Here is a 20,089-nt window from a genome sequence, read left to right on the forward strand (position 1 = left end):
TGCCAGCCCAGAGTGGGGGGCCTGGAGGTGTGTGGGGCTGGGGGCCGGGGTGACGCGGGGCCAGGCGTCGGAGCGAGGCGGGAATGCGGCGTTCTCTGAGTCATCTGGGTTTCTGAGAAGCAGCCGGGAGACACTTGCCCCATCCCTGTGGGCCCTGAGCCCGGCGCGGTGCAGCTGAGCCCCCCAGGGCTTGGCAGGGTCCCCGGGGGGCCCTTGGGGGTGGGGGTTTTGGGGACCCAATGGTCCCAGCCCCCTCGGCGGGGCTGTGCTGGCCCCCGCGGCACAGCCGGCTGGGAGGGACGGGGTCCTCCCGGCGTGGGCGGCCGAGCGGGCGGCTGGGTGGGACGTGTTTGCATTGGAGCGGGCTGGTTTCGCCGGGGGGGTTGGCAGCGGCACGGGGGCGGGTGCTGGGAGCCCCGGAGCTGGGGCGCCGCGGGGACCCAGCCAGCTCCGGGCCGCAGCCCAGCCCCAGGGGTGCTGCGGGGGGGCCCTGGGACCCCCACGGCCGGGGACCGAAGGGGTGGCTCTTGGTGCCGCCGGGAAGCGCCGGCAGCACGGGCCCGGCTGGGTTGGGGTGCTCTGGTTTCTCCCGACGCTGGCGAGGGGTCAGGCAGGGCAGGCCGGGGTGAGTCACAGGGAGCGGGAGGCCACTGACGTCAGAGGGCCCCGGGGACGTGCGTGGGGCTCCCCCGGGAACGCCGGGGTGCGGAGCCAGGGCTGGTGCAGGGTGGAGGGGCTGGAGTGGGGGTCCTGCCCCACTGCCTCCCCCTGTGTGCGAGGTGGGGCCGGGAGGCTGTGAGAGATCCCGCTCTGGAGCACGGTGGGAACAGGATGGGGGCTGGAGGGGACCGGTCCCCTTCCCCAAGCATGGGCAAGTGGTGCGTGGACCTGGTGTGCGGGGTCCCTGGGTGAGATCCCCTCCCTACACTGACTCTGAGAGCAGCAGCAGGGACGGGGTGGCCCAGCAGGCGTGAGGGGCTCCTTGCAGGGGCAGGAGGTGGCTGGAGGTCTGGACGGCTGAGCGGTGAGGACTGGCCTGGCGTGAGGCCACCCAGGCTGCCGTGGGCAGGGGAGCTGAAGCAGGACGGGGGTGGGGGTGACGCTTTCCTGGGCCCAGGTGCTCTGTGCACGCACACGCGTGTGCACACCCGTGCCCATGTGCGTGCCCCTCGTCCTCGCCCGCCCCCTCGCCCCGTAACCTCCCTGTCCAGAGCTGCAGTGTCTCCTTCCCGCCCACCCCTTCCTCTGCAGCCTCCGCCTGACACGCTCGGGGCTTTGCTGCTGGTATTTTTAAAGCTGCTTTTCCCACGGCTTCTCAGAAGCGGCCTCCGCGGCAATGGGGGAGCAGGGCCGGGGCCGGGGGGGCCCCGCTCTGCAGCGCTGGGGGCAGGGGGGTGGTGGGGCTGCCAGGGATCCTTCGCCACGTCCCGCCGCGGGTGGCGGCTGCGCCCCGAAGGTGCCGTGGGGTGTGGGTGGGTGACGTCGGGAGCCGAGCGCGGCACCGCACGTGACGGGCTGGGAAAGCCGGGCCCTGCTGTGCCCTGGAATAGCGCGGCTGGGGGGTGGCGTCATCCCCATTAGCCCTGACCCCGGGCCCTGCACACAGCCCCACGTGAGTGCCGGGCTGGCAGGGGTGAGACGCACAGACCCCTGCAGTGCAGGGGGGGCTCGGAGGGCTCATGGCTGCCCCGGCCCCGCCGGGATGACGGGGGGGCTCCCCTGTTCCCTGGCACAGCTGCCAAGTGATTTATGTGTCGTGGGGGCTGAGCGGTGTGTGCTGGGGGGGTGGCAGGTGTTGGGGATTGGGGGGCCCCCCACAGCTGCGGCCTGGGCAGGGTCAGGCCCCAGCTCTTGTCTCTGCGCTGCAGCTGCTCCATCACCTGCCGGAGCTGGAGCCTCCAGGCTGGGCAGGGCCTGCTCCCCACTCCACTCTGCCCTTGGGGGGTGGAAGGGGGGCAGGTGGGCTGCACTTCCCTGCCTGGCAGCCCTGAGTCACAGTGATGGGCATGCAAGGACCCAGCATGTCCTCACCTGCCCCCTCCCACTCTCCCTGTGCCTGCGGGGGCACCCCCTCACACTGGGGAGGGGCACCCCCTTCCCGGGCACTGGGCTGGCCAGAACAGCAGTGCTGGCCCCGGGGCTGTGGGACCTGCTGGGATCTGTGCTGGGGAGGGTGGCCGGGCAGAGAGGGCATCTTGCTGCTGCGGAATAAAGGGCAGGAAGGGCAGAAGGAAGAAAAATACCCCTCCGGCACCGTCAGCTGACAGAGCTGGCATTGGAACGGGGTCATATGGGGACAGCAGCCAAGCTCTCCTGCCAGCCTGGCACGGCTGAGGGGCTGGGTGGGGGTCACCCTTTCCCTGCCCCAATGACCCATCCCTACGGCTGTAGGAGACCTGCGGGGGCAACTGCCATCCCCCCTGCTTGGCCCCCAGGCAGGGGCAACCGCCATCCCCCTGCCTGGCAGCGAGGTGGGGGAGTCTGAGCACGGTCTCACTGTGTGCCACAGCTGAACGGGGTCCCTTCTCTCTGCAGGTCAATGACTTCTTGTCGGGCCGGTCCCCGCTGACCCTGGCCCTGCGCGTGGGGGACCACATGATGTTCGTGCAGCTGCAGTTGGCGGCTCAGCAGAGCACGGGGCAGCTCCAGCACCGGCACCTCATCGCCAGCCGCGGCGAGGCGGGGGCCAGCGCCAGCCCCCACTGCCGGACACTGCACGGCGCCGCCGGCTCCGGCTTCGCACGCATCCCCGTGGTGCCCACGTGCCAGCAGAGCCCGGCCCCCAGCCCCACGCCCGCCACGCCGGCCCCCCCCATGTACTGTAACGCCCCCCACCCCGCGCCCATCACCGCCGGCATGTTCCGGTCGCACGGGGCCAGCGCGCAGACGGTGAACAGCAGCGTGGTCTCCTCCTGCTCAGAGGTGAGTCTGGGGGGGTCTCGGGGTCTTTGGGGCAGGGAAACGAAGCTGTGAACTTCCCAGCCCTGCTGTGGCAATGCCTGTCCCTGCCTCAGTTTCCCCACGTGTGGAACAGGGTTGTCCCCAGTCTGGCCTCTGGAATGTCCCCAGGTCCCGGGGAGGGACTCAGGGACAGGGTGTAACCCTGCCTGTCCCACACCCTGCCTGTCCCCAAGAGTGGGCAGGAACTGCTGCTGCTTCCCTTTTCCCCTCACGCAGCACAGCAGGGCAGGGAAGGCTGTTGGGACCCCCAGGGCAGGGGACACTGTTGCATAGAGGGGTGGGACAGCCATACTTCCTTGTGTCCCAGTAAAACTGGGCTGGGGGTGCCTCCTGCTCCCTGCCTGGGGTGCCCCTGACCTGGCTGTTTGGGAGGAGGCAGAAGGGCGGGAGCTCCTCACAGTCCCCTTCCCAGAGGCTGATCCCACTTTTCTCCCCTCCCAGGTGGACTGTGGCTCCCGCAGCAGCAGCTCCCCAGGCAGCAGTCCGGCCCCCTCGGCCCGATCCCGCAAGCCCGGGGCGGTCATCGAGAGCTTCGTCAACCACGCGCCCGGGGTCTTCTCAGGGACCTTCTCCGGTATGTGATACTGGGGGCTCCTGGGGGCTGTGGTTCTGGATGTGGGGACGGTGGGGCTGTGGATCTGGGGGGGCTGCTCGTCTAACACCCACCTCTGCCCCTCTCCAGGCACTTTGCACCCCAACTGCCAGGACAGCAGCGGGCGGCCGCGGAGGGACATCGGCACCATCCTGCAGATCCTGAACGACCTCCTCAGCGCCACGCGACACTACCAGGGCATGCCCCAGTCCCTGACGCAGCTCCGCTGCCAGACGCAGTTCTCCTCCTCCTCCTCCTCCTCGCCTCCTGCCTCCCCAGACCTCGCCACCAAAACTACCTCAGAGTCGCTGCCAGCGGCCACCGCCCCCCCCCTTCACCCCGTCGTCCAGTGCCAAAGCCAGATCCGCATGTGCAAGCCCAGCGGTGAGTTTGGCTGCCCCCGACTGTGGGTGGGGGATGTGAGGGGGTTGCAGGTGCCTACGGTGTCCCCACTCCCCTGGGAGCTCAGGGGTCTTTCCCCGTCATACGGGCAGAGGTCTTGGGGTCACCCAGACTCTGCTGCCCCTCATCTCCCCATTTCCAAACCCACCTTCCCAGACTGGCTGGGAGGGCCGGGCCCCAGCGGGGTGTGGCAGGGACTCCCACGGCCCTCTGGTGTTGTGGGGACACACGTGTGTCCCTGGGGCAGGAAGGTGCTGGAGGTGCCCCCCCGGACCCCCGATTTGCTTAGGGGAAAGAAGTGAAACTGATGGTGCTGGCTGGGGGGGGGCTCATCCCCCTCAGGGTTTGCCCTTCCTTCTTTCCCAGACCTTTCAGGCCCCCACCCGGGGACAGCTCCGGGCTGGCTCCAGCCCCCGGTGACACGGTCAGGGCTTCCCAGGGTCGCCCCAACTCTCTCTCTCTGCCAGGACCCCAACCCCGTCCACCTGGCGGGACTTTGTTTGGGTATAAAGGGAGTTTTATTGAGGGGACCCCCCACCATAGACAGGGGCTGTGTGGCTGGCTGGGGGCCAGCGTGCCCCCCACCCCCAGCAGTCCACGGCAGCCCCCCACGAGCCCCTCTCCCCTTTCCCCCTGCAGGGGACCGCCTGAGGCAGACGGAGAACCGGGCGACACGCTGCAAGGTGGAGCGGCTGCAGCTGCTGCTGCAGCAGAAGCGGCTGCGGCGGAAGGCGCGGCGGGACGCGCGGGCGCCGTACCACTGGGTGCCCAACCGCAAGGCCGGGCGCACCAACAGCAACAGCAGCGTCTCCAGCGAGGGCAGCCTGGACCTGGACTTCGAGGACTCGGTCTGGAAGCCGGAGGTCAAGGCCGAGATGAAATCCGAGTTTGTCGTAGCATAGAGAGCCCGTTCCCGGGTGGGGCCCCGGGGGACTGTGCCGGGGAGTCGCGCTCGCCGCCCCTGCCGGGGGGGTCAGTGCGGGTGTCGCGGGCCGGGGCTCCTCGAGATTTGCCGTCTCCTGCGACCGGACGCCTTGGTCTGACCCGCGTGTCACGGGGACAGCCCCCCACCCCCCGCTCGCTTGGGTTCGGGGAGATGGGGGGAGCAGCTGGAGCCGCCCCCTCCCCGCAGCCTCCCCCGCTGGGAATGGGGGGGTCCCGACACCCCAGGGGGTCCTGGGACATATCGAAGCTGCTGCTTTGCTGTGAAGAGGGGCTCGGGGGGGGGGTGCTCTGGGCCCCCCCCGTGTCACCCCCCGGTGCAGGCAGGAGGAGGTGAAGTCTCTCTTGGAGGTGCTGGAGCCCCCCTGATTTGGGGGTCGTTTGTTTTCCTTCCCTTCTATATGTAGCATTGCTCGGCTGCGGGGCTGGGCCCCCCCGGGCGCTCGGGGGGGACACGTGTGTGCCTGGGCCCCGCCGCCGCAGCCCGGGGAGGGGGGACGGGGTGGGGGGGGCTTTGTTTTTGGGGGGGGTGTTAATTTTGTTTGGGGAGGGAGAAGCCAAGGCGCCTTCCCTCCGCGGCCGAGCCCAACTTCCGAGTCGCTGGACTCCTTCCCACCCGCCACTTGGGTGGTTGGATTTTCTTTTTTAACTTAAAGAAAAAAAAAAAAAAGGAGAAGAAAAAAAAAAAGAGAAAAAACCTGAATAAATAACCCCAAACTCGGTCCCGGCCGCGGGGCCGGTATTTATAGACATTAATGACCCGACTGAGCCAATACTGACATAGTCTTCATAGGCCGTAGGATCCTTTTTCTTGTCCGACTTGGATTTTTTTCCGTCAGGATCTGTGCAAATAGAGCCCCCACGTGACGTGTTTTTTGTCTGTAAAAGTCTTTTTTTTGTGTGTGTGTGTTTCGGGGATGGGGGGGCGGGGGGGAGAGCGAGGCTTTTTCGGTCTTTAATATTTTATTTTTTATTTTTGAAATAAATTTGGGCAGTCTGGATGCAGCCGTGCCTGGTGTTGTTATGGGGGGGGGGGGGGGGGACATTTGGGCACCCCGTTGGTGTTGTGGGGGGGGCACACAGGACAGCTGTCCATGTATGTGTGCCCAGCACTGCCCACATGTGCACACAACCATGCACAGGTGCCCATGCGTGTGCTCAGCACTCACATACGTGTGTGTACCTGCAGGAGGAAGAGGGGGTGATGGAGCTGCCCCATCCTCCAGGGCAGGGCTGTTTCCACCTTTTCCAGGTGCCAGACCCAGGCCCGTGGCCCTGCCGGGGCTCATCCGACCGGGTGCTCCTGGTCCCGTCCCACCTGGAGGAGCCAGGCCGGTTCCACCAGCTGGGCTGGCCGTGTGTGCTGCCTCCTTCTCTCCCTCCCTTCCTGGTCTCCTGTGTCACGGAGGGGTGGCTGCGGGCCAGGGTGGGGGGTTGATGACCACAAACGTGGCTGTGCCTCAGTTTCCCCACCTGCAGTTGCAGGTCAGTGTCCCTGTGGTTTTCCCCTGCCCCGCGAAAGGTGATGGGATGGGGGTGGCTCTGGGGACGTATGTCAGTGCCATCCCACCCATGGGACCCCCTTCCCACGGCCCCAGCTTCCCCAGGGTGTCAGTGGTTGTGCGGTGCCAGGGCAGGGGGACACCGTGGGCTGGGATTCCCCCGGAGCTGTGCTGTGACACTGACACGGTGGCATGTTGACACTGTCACCCCCAGGCCCTGGGCACACCTGGGGGTGGATGAATCCTCATGAGGGGCTGTTATTTGGGGAGGGGGCGGAGGTGGCTCTTTGTCCCCTGTGTGTGTCCCCTGCCGTGTCCCCCATCCAAAGCTCCGTGGGGCACTCAGCACCCCGTGGGCAGGATGGGGGGCTCGGTGGTTCTTCCCGTGGGGAGCTGGCTGGACCCCAGACCCCCCGAGCAGCCGAGCGCCGGAGGAAGCCGGGTGGGAGCGGAAGCAGCTCAGGTTCCTGTGGTGACAGGAGCTGCACCGGGCACCCCGCGCCCTGCTTTGACGTCATTTCGGGTAGAGCAGACCTCGGCAGCCCCTGGCCCCCCCCCGGCACCCCCAGCCCGTGCCAAATTTGGCAACGGGAAGAGCCGCCGACAGCGGCAGGAGCAACACGGAGACCTTGTAAGGCAATCGCTGCCGGGAGGGCACGCGGGGGACACGCACACGCGTGTGCGCAAAGGGACACGCGCCAGCGGCCGTGCCCGGGGGGGCACGCGCACCATCCTGCTGGGGCTGCTCCCACAGGGACCCCCGGCCCGTCCTGGGGGGTCCCAACAGCTGCTCCTATCCCATGAGCTCAGCTCAGGGTTTGGGGTCCCGGAGGAGCCGGGGGTGCTGCAGGGGGTGACCTGGGACAGGCCCTGGAGCACGGCACGGCACTGCATGGCACAGGATGGACCAGGCACCCCCAGGAGCTGCCTGGGGTACAGCAGGAGACAAGCCAGGACATGGGGCACCACCTTGTGCCACAACAGCTCCTCCTCCATGCTGCCCCCAGCCTGGCCAGCACTCGGCACTGCTGCCAGGCTGTGCTTATCCCAGTGCTCCCAGTATGGAGCAATCCACAGTGCCAGCGTCATGCCTGCGGTGTGGCGCCTGCCGGGGGGGCAGCGTGGGTGTCACCTGGCAGTGTGTGTGTCCATGCACAGGGATGTGTGTGTCTGTGGGAGTGTCCCCACGCACACGGGTGTGTGTCCGTGCACCCACGGCTGCTGGGTGTGGGCAGCTGGCGAGGGTGCCCCCCTCGTCCCTCCACCCAGCCCTCGCTGCAGAGGGTGCGCCAGGAAACACCCACAGCTCCCACAGCTCCCAGAGCTCTCGGCACACCCGTGGGCTCCCGGCACACCCGTGGGCCCCGCGCACGCCCACGGCGCCGGCCACGCTGCGGCCCCGCGGTGCCGGCCACACCCGGGCACAGGCATGAGTGGGGCAGCACGTCAGTCCTTGCACACCCAGCCCTTGCACTGAACACCCACCCACCGCACCCCACAAACACCCCCAGCCCCACCTCACCCCCCGCCTGCCAACACGCGTGTGCACCCCGTGTGTGTGTGCCTGGTGTGCCCACCCCTCGGCCCCGGGACCCCTGCAGCGGCCTCTGCTCCCGCCCTGGCACAGGGCACGGCACGGACCCCCAGCCCCGCAGGCCCCTGGCATCTCCCCCGCCTTGCCCGGCGCTGGCTGCGGCGAGAGACAGGGCTGGCACGGCGGTGCCAGACGCCGGGTGGGCGACGCTGCCGCGTGTCCCTGGCACGGGTTGGGAACACGGCGTCTGCCGCTGCGGGGTCCCAGGTGGGGGCGAGCCCCGGCCCCCGCGTGGGGCTGCAGACAGTCCCCCCCACGCGGCTCTGGGACACCCGCCAAGGCTGGGGCACCCATGGGTAGGTACCCCCGGGCATCCCCGAGGGTGCAGAGACCCCTGAGGGGCTGAGGCCCCTGCGCCAGGCCCCAGTGCTGCCATGGGCCGGGCTGTGGGCTGGCAGCCCAGGCGTGGGGTGCAGAGGCAGCCGGGGGGGCCGGGAGCTGCCGGCACAGGGACGGATCCTGGAATTAAAAACATTCCAGGAACTGACTTTGAACCAGATAAAATAACAAGCGCCGCGAGGAATGTCTCACCCCGCCCGCCTGCCACGGCCCCAGGGCGCTCCCCACGGCCTCCCACTGCCCCACACGTGTCCACAGGCCCTTGCACATGCGTGTGCACACGGCCAGTGTGCCCATGTGCACGCCCCAGCCCAGCTGCAGGTGCAGTCCCCAGGCTGGGGGTGCTCTGGGGCTCCCCAGGGGTCCCCAGAGTGTGGGCTGAGCACCCCATCTGCAGTGAGGGTCTGCAGCACCCCCGGACCGCTCTGTGCACACACAGCCTGTGGGTATTGCATGTGCACACGCGTGTGAACACGGCTGTGCACGCGTGGCTGTTGTGGGTGTGTGCTCAGCTTTCCCCTCCCTCCCCCCCGGCATCCCCAGCCCGCTTCCAGCCCAGCTAGGGGTGCAGAGGGTCCCCCCCTGTCCTGCCCAGCCCAGGGGCCTCCTTGGCCCCCCCAGCCTGGCCGGCAGAGCCCGGCGTGCCTGGGCAGTGACATCACGGGGGCAGCGGGGGCGCGGCGCCAGCCCATCCCTGGGGACCCCCCACCCGCTGGGGCTGGGGTCGCAGAGGGGACAGAGCAGCAGCAGGAGCTTCACTGGGAAGCGGTACTGGTCAAACTGGGTGTCCCAGTCTGGCTGCCTGCCTGTGCCAGAAGCAAAGACCCCAAATCCCCTTCCCCACCTCCATGGAGACCCCCCCCCCCAAAACATATCCCAGCTGACATGCTATGAGAGAGGACACGGGCCAGCTGGCCTCCACAGGCAATGGGGATGTCATCCACAGGGGATGACACTTAAATGGCCTCGGTGTCACCGGCGTGGGCAAAGGCTGACTGCCTGTGTCACCCCAACCCTGCAGCCTGTGCCGTGGGGGTCCTGTCCCCACGGCGTGGTCCCGGACACTGTGGCGGGGCCGAGGGGACACAGGGCTGGAGCGCAGGGCCGGTGTGTCACCGTGTTTACGAGGACCTCGAGGAGCCCTGGTGACGTCCACGCTGGCCCTGCCAGCCCAGGCCCTGCCAGGTGGCACAGTGCCACTGCCACCTCCGGACACCGCTCAGATTTTCAGGGCTGGCGTGGGGCCATCTGGCCCCTGGGCCTGGCGGTGCAGGGGGCACGGAGCAGGGTGTCCCCCCCAAGGAGCCACCGTGCGAGCAGCAGATGGGGCTATTTATAGCGGTGGGACCCACAGGTAGTGACAGTGCGTCAGCAGTGACGCAGCCCCGGGGACGCTCGGCCACTCGCCCCCACAGCCACATCCCAGGGAGGCCCCCGACCCCCCGGCCTCCATCTCCCAGGAGTGGGGTGCTGGGGGGGTCTCCGTGTGTGCCGGTGACACTTGCAGGCTGCTCAGCCCTTGTCTGTGCTGAGGGCCATGTGCCTGCACCCCCCTGCAGATCCACGTGTGTGTACATGTATGGGCACATGGTCCCTGAGAGTGGATGTTGTGTCTCTGCATGGCCAAGGCTGCGTGTGTCGCTGTGTGTGCCCACACGAGCCCCAAGTGCACGGCTGCAGCTGAGCTCATGTTGCTGTGTGTGCCTGTACATGGCCACACGCGTGTTCCGCTGCATGCACACGCTGCGTGTGTGGCCGTGGCGTGTCTCTGCGTGTGCGCGTGGCCACGGTGGCCGGGGGTGACTCAGCCCCCAGGCAGCCCAGGAATGCCCCCTCCCCATTCCCTCCCCGCCCCTGGCCTGTGCTGGGAACTGGCCGTCCTGGGGACGGTGACACCCAGGGCTGACCCAGACCTTGCTGGGAAGATGAGGCGGTGCCCCCCTCCCCGCTCCCCCCATCCTTCTTCCCCCCCCGCCTCCATCCTGCCCCCCCTCCCATCCTGCCTTCTGGGAACCGCTGACAGAGGCGGAGGTGGGGGGCCAGGGGGAGCTGGGCAGGGCTGGGGCCCTGCGGCTGGCAGGAAAGGGGGCTCCCCCGGGGCCATCTCGGCTCCCCCCGGGGCCCGGCCGGGCAGCGGGGCCGGACCCACCAGGCTCCGCTCCGCTCCGCTCCGCGCTCCGCCCCGGGCTTTCCGCGCGCCCGGCCCGTTCATTCATGGCTCGCGCGCGCTCCCGGCCCATTCATCCCGGGCGCGAGGAGCTCCGTTACCGTGGCAACCGCCCCCCCCCCCCCCCCAGCACACCCGGCGCGGCCGCAGCGCCGCGGGGACCCCCCGGTACTGAGCGGCGGGCGGGGGGGCCGGGGGGTCCCTGCGCCACCCGAGCCCCCCGGTACGCACAGTGGGGGGGTCTGGGACCGCCCGAGGGTCCGGGGGCGTGACGGGGGGGGATTCGGTGTGGGGGGGGGGCGTTTTCCTGGCGGCAGGACCCGGGGGAAGGTTGTGCCCGGGGGTCCCCCCGTTCGCACGGCTGCAGGGAGGGCGAGGGCTCCCCTGAGGCTCCCGCCGGCTCAGCCCCCCGAGCCTCGGGCAGCGGCTGCCACGTCGGCGGGGGCGGCCCTCCCTCGCCCCCCCGGGCTGGGGCAGCAGCCCAGCCCCGGCGGTTTCCATCGTGGGCCGGGCTTGGCGCAGCCTTAACCTTGACCTTCTCCCCGCTCCCCCCTCCCCCCGTCTCTGTGGTCGTGGCACTGAGCTCTGGCGCTGCGGAATGCAAACCGCCCCCCAGAGTGGTGGGGACCCTCCCAGAAACGCCCCGGGGGGTGCAGGGAGTGCGGGGGGCTATGGGTGTCAGGGGTACGAACTGCAGGGTGGCAGAGGAGGGGTGCACCAATCCTGCACATGAGTGTGGGTGCAGGTCACACGTGTGCACCCGAGGCTGTGTGTGCAGGGGGTTGTGCAGACCCTGCGACCACCGTCCTGTGCATCCCAGGGGAGGACACACGTGGTGCCATGGGCACCCATCACACAGGGCCTGTGTGGGTTGTGGCAGAAAGCTCCAGAGTGTGGCAGGGGCTGGGGGGAACTGGAGCTGGACGAATCTTCCAGACGGCCTCTTCTGTCTCCCCAGGGCGTCGGGAGAGAGGAGCTACAGGTGGAGGAGAAGCTGCTGCTCCAGCCCCACAGGTGAGCTCCAGCCCCACAGGTGAGCTCCAGCCCCACAGGTGGGCTCCAGCCCAGGGGCTGAGGTACCAGTGTGACAGGGCAGTGCTCCAGGTTGGTGTGGGGCTGAGCGTGGGTCCTCACATGACTGCACTCGTGTGTGCCTTGCACAGACAGGTTCTCCTGCAGCTTGTGCATGTGGAGGACACAGGCAGGAGAGCGTGTGCACGTGCACACACGTGTTAGTGCTTGTGCCCTCGGGCACATCTGGATCTGTGTGTGCTCTGAGCCCCCGCGGCCACGCTGCTGGGGTGGGTGGGTGGGTGGGTGGGTGCTCAGGGCCGTGCTCACGCCGGGGGTTGCCCTCACACGCAGCCGTGTGCGAGTCGTGAGCTCCGCACGCCGGGCCGGGCGCCTCGCGCTGCCGGGATGACTCACCGGCTCGCAGAGGAAGCCGTGACTCAGTCCTGGATTCCTGCCGCTCCCCACCCCCCGGCCGCTCCGGCCATCGCGGCCACGTGGAGCCCGTGGGACCTGTGGCCGGCCTGGTGGGTCACAGAGAGTTCTGGGGGTCCCTGTGGGGTGCCAGGAGCAGTGCTGGGGGCACATGCCCCTTCCCTGGGCCATGGGGACTGTGGGGTCCATGGGGACCCCAGTGCCTTCGGGCACTCGGGAGGAGGCAGCCGCGGGTGCTGGGGGTGGCAGTGACCTGCCCCGAGTCCCGCCCCAGCTGGGTGCAGGGTTCTGGCTCGGGCACCGTTCCCGGGGTGTCTCGGGCAGCTGCAGCTGTGCCACCCCCAGGCCGCGGTGCCAGGCCCTGCCCCGAGCTCCCACGCGGGGGGCTCCTCTGTGCAGGGGCTGGGGCTGTTCCACCTGCCCTGGGTTTGCTGTGGCTTGGGGTGTGGCAGCGGCTCCACCTGCCCCTGGCGCTCGGCCACCTCTGGCACCAGGCTCTGCAGCTGCCCTGGCTGCCGGCCCAGTGCCGGGTGGGGGTCCGGGGTGCCACAGGCAGCACCAGGGACCTGGGCAGGGGACAGCTGGCTGCAGAGGGGCCGGTCAGTGGTGCCCTGTGGTGCTGAGGTGCTGAGCCAGGGGCCAGCAGTGCTGTGCAGTGCTCAGGGTGCTGTGTCGGGGTCGTTGGTGCTATGTAGTGCCCGAGGTGCTGTGCTGGAGGTGCCACGCAGTGCACAAGGTGCAGTGCCACGGCACGGGCAGCCTCCGTGAGTCAGAGCAAGGTGCGGTAGCTGCCCCCTCCCCACTCACCAGTTCCCAGGCCCTGCTCACCAGATTCACTTTCGCAATGACTGGCGCAGCCACTCCAGCTCTGCTGAACTCGCCCTGGCCCACACTGCCCACGCTGCCTGTGGCCTCCTGCCCTGTGTCACCACCTGTGACCCCGCACGGTGCTGCTGCTGACCTCAGCAGAGCCCCCCGAGCCCTGGCCCTCACCAGCTCCTGCCCCAGGTGCTGCCGACACGGCAGCGTTCGCCCTCCTGGGCGGACCCCGCGTGTCCCCGAGGGGCTGCAGGGCCGGGGTCCGGCGGGTGGCACTGGGGTGTCACGGCCAGCAGTGAGTCAGCACAGGCAGGTGGGGACGGACACAGGGACGCCGTGATCGGGACGCTGTGATCAGTGAATGACTCATGTGTTAAACAAACAAACAGGCGAGTCTGTGTCGGCAGCTTCCTCCTCGCCCCAGCACCGGGGAGCCGTCGGTGCACCCCGGTCACCGAGCCCCCACTGCGGAGCTGCTGCCACACGCGGGGTCACAGGCACAGGAGGAGGTCCCGGGGGTCCTGGGGCAGGGGGTGATAGGCCCTGGTGATTCCTGGCATCCCCAAACACCTGCCTTTCGCCCTCGCTGCAGGAGCTGCAGTGGCCGGAGCCGGGCGGGCAGCTGGCTCCCACAGCCGGGGATTTCCCAGGTCCAGCCTCACCTGGACTGGAGCTGTGCGGCCTCTCCCTGGGCCTGCAGGTGTAAAACCCAACCGTAGGCAACCCCCCAGCCCGTGGCACAGCTGGCCTGCCCGGGCACCCTGCGGCTCAGCCGCGTGCCTGCCGGGCTGGGAGTGAGGGGGGGTGGCAGCCAACTGCCCGGCTCTGCATCATCCCGGTCCTGCAGCCCCTGACCTGCAGGTCCCACTGCTGAGCCGAGTTCAGTCTGTTCTCAGCCTCAAGGTGTTTCTCCCGGGCCCTGCTGCACCGGGGGGCTGTGAGCAATGCTGTGCCCCGGCACAGGGTCCATCGCCCCGACCCCCGGGTTGGGCTGTGCCGTCACCACCGGCGAGTCCAAGCGTGACCCGCGGCCTCGTGCGCACACGCACCCAGAACGTCAGGAATGTTTTGTGGGGAGCTGCAAAATGGTCGGTCGTTTACTGGATTTTTTTCCAGCCTTTCTGCTGTGGGTTTGGCCGGGGGCCCGGGGCGGGCTGGGGGGGGTGGGTGTGAGCAGGCGTGTGATGAGCCGGGTGTGACGGGGCTGGCGAGGGCTGCGAAAGTGCTGAGCTGGTGTGAACCCGCCATCCCCATCTCCTCCTCTCCAGCCCTTCCTGGAAGCGGCTGCAGGGAACGTTCCTGGCGGGTGTGGTTACGTGGGCAGCTGTGCCCATCCCCAGGCGCCTCGGCAGGGAGGGGGAGAGAGGCGATGAGGCCAAAGGCAGGGGCTGCACCTGGGGGGTCAGTGCAGGTGCCCTGTGTGCTCCTGCCTTGCTGAGAGGAACAGGGTGAGGGGCCCACACAGGCTGGGAATGTTGGTGCTCCTCGGGTCCCTGTGGCACTTCCCCTTCCCCATGGTGGGAGCGTGTCCTGCCTGGAGCCACACGCTGAGTCAGGGACAGGACAGGAATAGAGCCGAGTGCCTGAGTCACAGCCCGCGTGCAAAACCAGCAGCACTTCCCCAGGAAGGGGGAACCCCAGTGCCCTGACACCCCCTGGCATTGTGTCAGCCACTTCCCTGGGATCAGGGTCCCCCACTCCTGCACTGGCCATGGCTCCCTCTGGAGCTGGGACCTGCCACCACTGCTGGCTCTGTCCCTTGCTGCTGCCACCAGCCACAAGGACAGGAGGTCAGGCAGGGATGCAGGCAGGGAGGGGCTGCCCCACCACAGGACCTTCCCTCTGTGCCCAGGCAGGGCATGGACACCCCACCCCCCAGCCCCCAGTGCCAGCCAGGGCACCGTGCTGGTGCTCCCCTCACACATGTGCGTGCACATTGCACCCACCACACCCACTGCGAGTGTGACAGACCCTCCTGCACCTGAACCCCCCCAGCCGCCCGGCTGTTCCCCCGCCAGCTCTCACAGACCCTCCCTCCCGCCTCCCCCAGAGCGTTCCTGCAGTGCCTCCATTGATAAATCTGGAGCGTTGCCATGGCGACGCTGCCGTGGGGATGCCGAGGGGCCCACGGCGCCGAGCTGGGGGGGCTGGCTGGATCCACGCGTGTGATTGTACACGTGTGTGTGATTGTACACGTGTGTGTGATTGCACAGGTGTGTGGCTGCACACGTGTGTGCAGGTCCTGTGCCAGGGGCTCGGGGGACACAGCAGTGTTTGGTGGCTGCGCTGTGCCGGCAGTGGGACCCCCCTGGGGGGCTGCAGGGGGTCTGGGGCAGGGGTTGGCTCTGGCATGTGAGGGGAGCACAGAGGGGGCTGGAACTGGGCCCTGCGCTGGGGAAGCCCCAGGACCACCCAGGGGCCACTGACGGCCTCCAGCACAGCCAGGCAGCTGCAGACCCTGGGGGCGCTGGGACTGGGGGGGCTGGAGGGGCTCGGGCAGGCAGTGCCTGTCCCCAGGCAGCTCCCACTGCTCCCTGCACCCTCTGGCACCCAGGGCCGCTGCGCTCAGGGGTCCACGTGGGGAGCCCACGGCTGCTTTGGCCACACGTGTTCGACCCCGTGGCCGTGGGCAGAGCCCGAGGCTGCCGGTGCCGCAGCCCCGAGCACCCCGTGGGGGATCGGTGGTGCTGGGGGAGTGCTGGGATCTCAGCCAGGAGCCAGGGGGCACAGACAGGCCCTGGGGGTAGGGGGTGACGCCGCCGGCGGGGCTGTTGCACACGCATGGGCCGCGTGGGCACACGCGTGCGGCGGTGCCGCGTGGGCAGGATCGGTGCGTGTGGCGTGGCTGCCCTCTGCTGCCACGGCCACGGCAGCGCCCAGCACCGCGGCACCCGTGGGACGCCGCGGGGGGGCCACGGCAGGGACCCCCTTTGTGCAGAACAATGGCAGCCCCCCCTCCTGCCGGCCCCCGGCCCTCGCCCGCACCCTGCGGGGGGGATGAGGGGCTGCCAGGGGTGGGGGGAGCAGGGGAGGGGGCTCTGTTAAAGATGAAATGTTCCCCGCACCCCTCAGCTGGGATGGAGTCACCCAGCAGCCAGGAGCAAACGAAGCATTTTCTGGGCTTTCAGATTCTTGAGGAGGGGGCTCAGCCCAGGGTGGGCCGATGTCGGTTCCTGGTGGTCTCTGCTGGTGTCGGGGGCTGGTGTGGATCCTGCAGCTCCATCCCATCGGGGGCTGATGTGGATCCTGCAGCTCCATCCCATCCTCCATCCCGCGTTGGGAAGCAGGTCGTGCCCAGCTCCAGGCAGTGCTGGGGGAGCTCAGCTTTCTGGGGCAGCTCGGGGCTGCTGGGAACAGCAGCTGCTGCTTCCTGCGCTTTCGGGGCTCGGGAGGGAGGGTTTCCATCGGCGCGGGGCTACCAGCACTGCCATCCGGGGGACAGGGCATTGGGGAGCTCAGCCCCCTCCCTCCCCTTCAGCTCACCCCAAAGGGGGCCTGGTGGCACCTGTCTCCTCCCCAGCAGCAATACAGGGGGGGCTGTGGGGAAGTGGGGGTTCTGTGCAGGTTGGTCTGAGGAAGCTCTCTGGGTGGTGGGATGCTGGGATGGGCTGGGATGAGCACTGTGGCTCCTTGCAGAGGTGTGAGGTCAGTGGGATGCTGGGGGTCTTGGCTGCTCCAGGGAGGGCATCCCCCTGCCCCATGGAGGGCTAGGGGTGACCTCCCAAAAAGCTCTTTGCTCCAGGAGCTGCTCCCTCGGCTCGGGGCAGCTGATCTGGGTGGTACCAGCCAGTGCAGTGCCAGGATCCGGCCTTTCCCTGCGGAACGCCCGGCTCCCAGGGCAGGTGTGGTGCTGCTGCAGGCACAGACGCTGCCTCTACCTGCCTCCATTCAGATCAGCGCGGGGGGAGCACGGGGGAACCTTCCCGACTCGTTTCCCCACCTTAAGGGGAAAAAAAGAGGAGTCGCCTGACTTGGAGCTTCCCGAGAGGCAGCGCGGGGAGAGAGTGACCCAGGGAGCCAAGAATCTGCTCCGCTGTCGGGTCTCATTCCTGCTCTGCGGCGCAGGGCTGGGAGAGGTTGAGTTACGGGAGGCGCAGAAAGGGGACGGTGCAGGATGAGCTCATGCGAGGGCGCGGGAACCTTCTGGGCAGGAAAAAACGTTGATGCTGCAGTTCAGGGATTTCTGCAATCGCGGCTGTTCCCGCAGATCCCGGCTCGCTCCGTCCCCGTGCCCGTGGCAATCGACCCACCGGGGGGGGCTGCGGGGCTCGAGGGGATTCACGTGCCCTCGCAGGAACACGGCGAGGAGCTGCGGAGCGAGGAGGGGGAGAGGGGGGATGTGGGGTCCTGGGGGCCACTGGGGTTCTGGGGAGCTCCAGGACCCTCGTGCAGGGAGCTGCACCAAAGGCCACCCTGTGTGGGCTCGAGGGGGGTGTGGGACTATCGGCCCCACCGCAAATTGTGTCAGCAAACCCCAGCGTGAGGTTTTGCCACCTGGTCCCCGTGGCCTGAGGCGGTGCCACCACCAGTGTGAGGGGGTGTGTGGAGGGGGCCCAAGGGGTCTGGAAAAGCTCTGAACTCCCCCAGCAGCGGGGCTGGCTCTCCTCGGTGTGTAATTCACCCCATGCTGTGTTCCTGGTTCCTGGCAGCTTTCCCCCTGCTGACTGTGGATAAATCCTTCCCACAGCTCCAGCCCTCTGTCCCACAAGGTCTCTCGGTGTCGCGCGGTCAGAGGCTGTTTGTCCTGTCCTTGGGTAGCATCTCCTGCCCTTAAGAACTCGATGCTGCAAATACTCTTAGACGATGATTAATGAGCACTTATATAACTGAGCTGAGTCCTTAATGCAGCCGAGAGGGTGACAGGAGGGAAGGTGGGAGCCACAAACCGCACGTCGCTGCTGCTGCAGCTTTTCCCACACCGGAGCAGCCGCATCCCGCATGGGGGGGGTGCTGCAGGGAGAGCCCACCCACGGGTGGGGCAGCCCCTACCTGGGTTTTCCAGGCAGGGTTGGATGCCGTGGCACGGCCAGGCTCCCTGGCACGGCAGAGCTGGCAGGGGAAGGGTTTATGCTGGTAAAGCATCGCCGTGTGACAGTGTCTGGAATGCTGTGCTGATGCCGGTGAGCTGGGAGCGCTGGAAAAGGGTCCAAATCCCACAGCAACACCTGACTGTGGCCCACGCGGGGTGACAAGGCCACTGCCAGAGCCGCTGTGTGCTGGGAGCAGTTGTTTCTAAATTTGGCTGTGTTTGGGCAGGTAGGGATGGTCTGACACACAGGATTTGGTTTTCCATAATCTGGCTGGGAAGCACCAGCCCTGATAAATCTGCTGCTCAGTGCCAAGGCACTTACACGGTTGCCATGGTTACCACATGCTTATTTTCACCATCTTCCTCACCTCAGCCGGGGTGCACTGGCATTCCCAGCCCCGAATCCCCCCTCACCTCGGCTCATTTCCTGATGCTCTGGTTTGGGTATCCCAGCGCTGCCGTGCATCCCAGCTTTTTGCTGTGCATCCGATCCCCCTGCTCCCTGCGGATCCAATCCCCCCATCACTGCAGATCCAATCCCTCTGCTCCCTGTGAATCCAATCCCCCCCCTCCCTGTGGACCCGATCCCTCCTCTCTCTCTGTGGATCTAATCCCCCCACTCACTATGGATCTGATCCCTGTGGATCCAGTCCCCCCTTCCCTGTGCCTTTGTCCTCCAGCTCGGTAAATCCCGGTCACAGTAGCTGGCCGAGGGAAGCGCAGCAGCCCCGGCTCCTCGCCATGGCAACGGCAGGATTGCGTCAGGGCTTTTCTTTCCAACTGCAAAGCTGGATGAGCAACTCCCTCAGGGACACGAGTAAGGGAGAAGGGAATATTCTTTTTCCCGGGGGCTTTGGGACTGCCAGTTCCCAGCTTGAGCCCTGGCTCAGTGTTTTGCTCCTCGCTCCTGGGTCCAGGGCTGCCATGGGACACTGCGTGGTCACCTGGGGACAGAGAGGGTTCCTGTGCCGGGGACAGTGAGAATTCCATGCCGGGGACACTGAGGTTCCGTGTGCCAGGGACAGTGAGTGCTCCTGTGCCAGAAAGGCTCCGTGTGCCTTCCCCACGCCGTGACATCTCTGCTCGTGGCACAGGCTGAGCGTGCAGGGAGCCGGGGAAGGAGCTGGAGGTTTGGTGATGGACAGCTGCTTCAGTCCAGCCTCACATTCCCTCTCTCCCTGCAGTCCCAGCAAAAACAAAGGGAGAGGAGGTGGCTCTCCTGCCGCTCAGGATGTGCTGGGCCTTGCTGTGCCCCCGTGCTGTGCCCCCTCTGCTGTGCCCCCGTCTGGGGAGCTCCCCAAGGCCCAGGGGGAGGAGGAACACGGTGCCAGAGCCTGGAGCAGGAGCGGGCTCAGGGCTGGTTGTGTTCCCTCCCAGCCCTGGGGAAGGCACAGCCCCAGACCAGAGACGCCCAGCGCTGTCCCAGGCGCTCGGGCACCCTCTGCCCCATCCCTCCCCCTGGCGCTCCCCTCCTCTCCCTGGAGGAGCTGCTCTGGGATTTGGGAACCTCATCAGAGTGGTGCCCGGGGCGGGGGCTGCCCTTGGCTCCCGAGCAGGTGCCAGGGCTGCCGAGCAGGTTTGGGCTCCTGCAGAGCTCTGGGCAATTCTGTGTGCCCTGGAAAGGGGCCAGGAGAGCAGGGACTGGGAAAGGTCCCTACAAACACCACAGCAAGTGCTGCTCAGTGGGACCCTCACAGGAAACACCCACGGGTGAGGCTCTGGAGCTTACACAGGGATTGGGGCAGGATTGGTGCAGAGTGACCTCTGTGTTCCGCCTCTGGGCTGTCGTGCGTTCAGGACCCCCTGGCAGGGCCCTGCTGCTGCAGGAGGTTTGATCTGAGGACCTGAATCCTGTGTTGTTTCATTGCTTAATTAACTGCCCTAATGACTTGTGCAACCTGCCAGGTGAGCTGCTTCCTGTCCCGATCCCAGCACCGCTTCCAGCTGGAGCTGGAGCCTGTGGGATGTGCAGAGATGTCCCTGAGCCCCTTGGGCAGGTGACACGGGGCTGCTGCAGCCCCTGTGTGCAGCCTGCTCATGCAATCCCCTGCGCTGGGAGGGACCCACGAGGATCATCGAGGCCACGGCTGACGTGACACACACTGTGCCTGATGCCCTGGGTCAGCACCGAGCAGATCTGGAGCACAGAGAGCTCCTGGGAGCTGTGGAATTGGGGCGGGAGCGCAGGCAGCGCGTGGTTTCCTCAGCCCAGCTCTCGTGGGTTCACTGGGTGACTCTGTCGGTGCCAAAGCAAAGGCATCGACACAGCCAGGTGAGACCTAAATCTGCCCTTTGG

At 67.6% G+C, this 20,089-nt stretch overlaps 1 protein-coding gene across 1 annotated transcript in view; it reads left to right on the forward strand.

The window, feature by feature from the left end:
- Nucleotides 1-5,193, forward strand: part of MIDN (midnolin) — a 9,629-nt gene extending 4,436 nt beyond the window's left edge. Inside the window, exons 2-5 of the mRNA XM_027901018.1 lie at nucleotides 2,436-2,922; nucleotides 3,403-3,535; nucleotides 3,644-3,937; nucleotides 4,595-5,193. Of these exons, the coding sequence (XP_027756819.1) occupies nucleotides 2,436-2,922; nucleotides 3,403-3,535; nucleotides 3,644-3,937; nucleotides 4,595-4,857 (1,177 nt within the window). The 3' untranslated portion in view covers nucleotides 4,858-5,193. The remainder of the gene's footprint in view (nucleotides 1-2,435; nucleotides 2,923-3,402; nucleotides 3,536-3,643; nucleotides 3,938-4,594) is intronic.
- Nucleotides 5,194-20,089: the final 14,896 nt, after the last annotated feature.

Source organism: Empidonax traillii, unplaced genomic scaffold (genome assembly GCF_003031625.1).
Source record: "Empidonax traillii isolate 1590-97213 ecotype Southwest subspecies unplaced genomic scaffold, ASM303162v1 scaffold761:size885847, whole genome shotgun sequence".
In the NCBI taxonomy this organism is placed as follows: domain Eukaryota; kingdom Metazoa; phylum Chordata; class Aves; order Passeriformes; family Tyrannidae; genus Empidonax; species Empidonax traillii.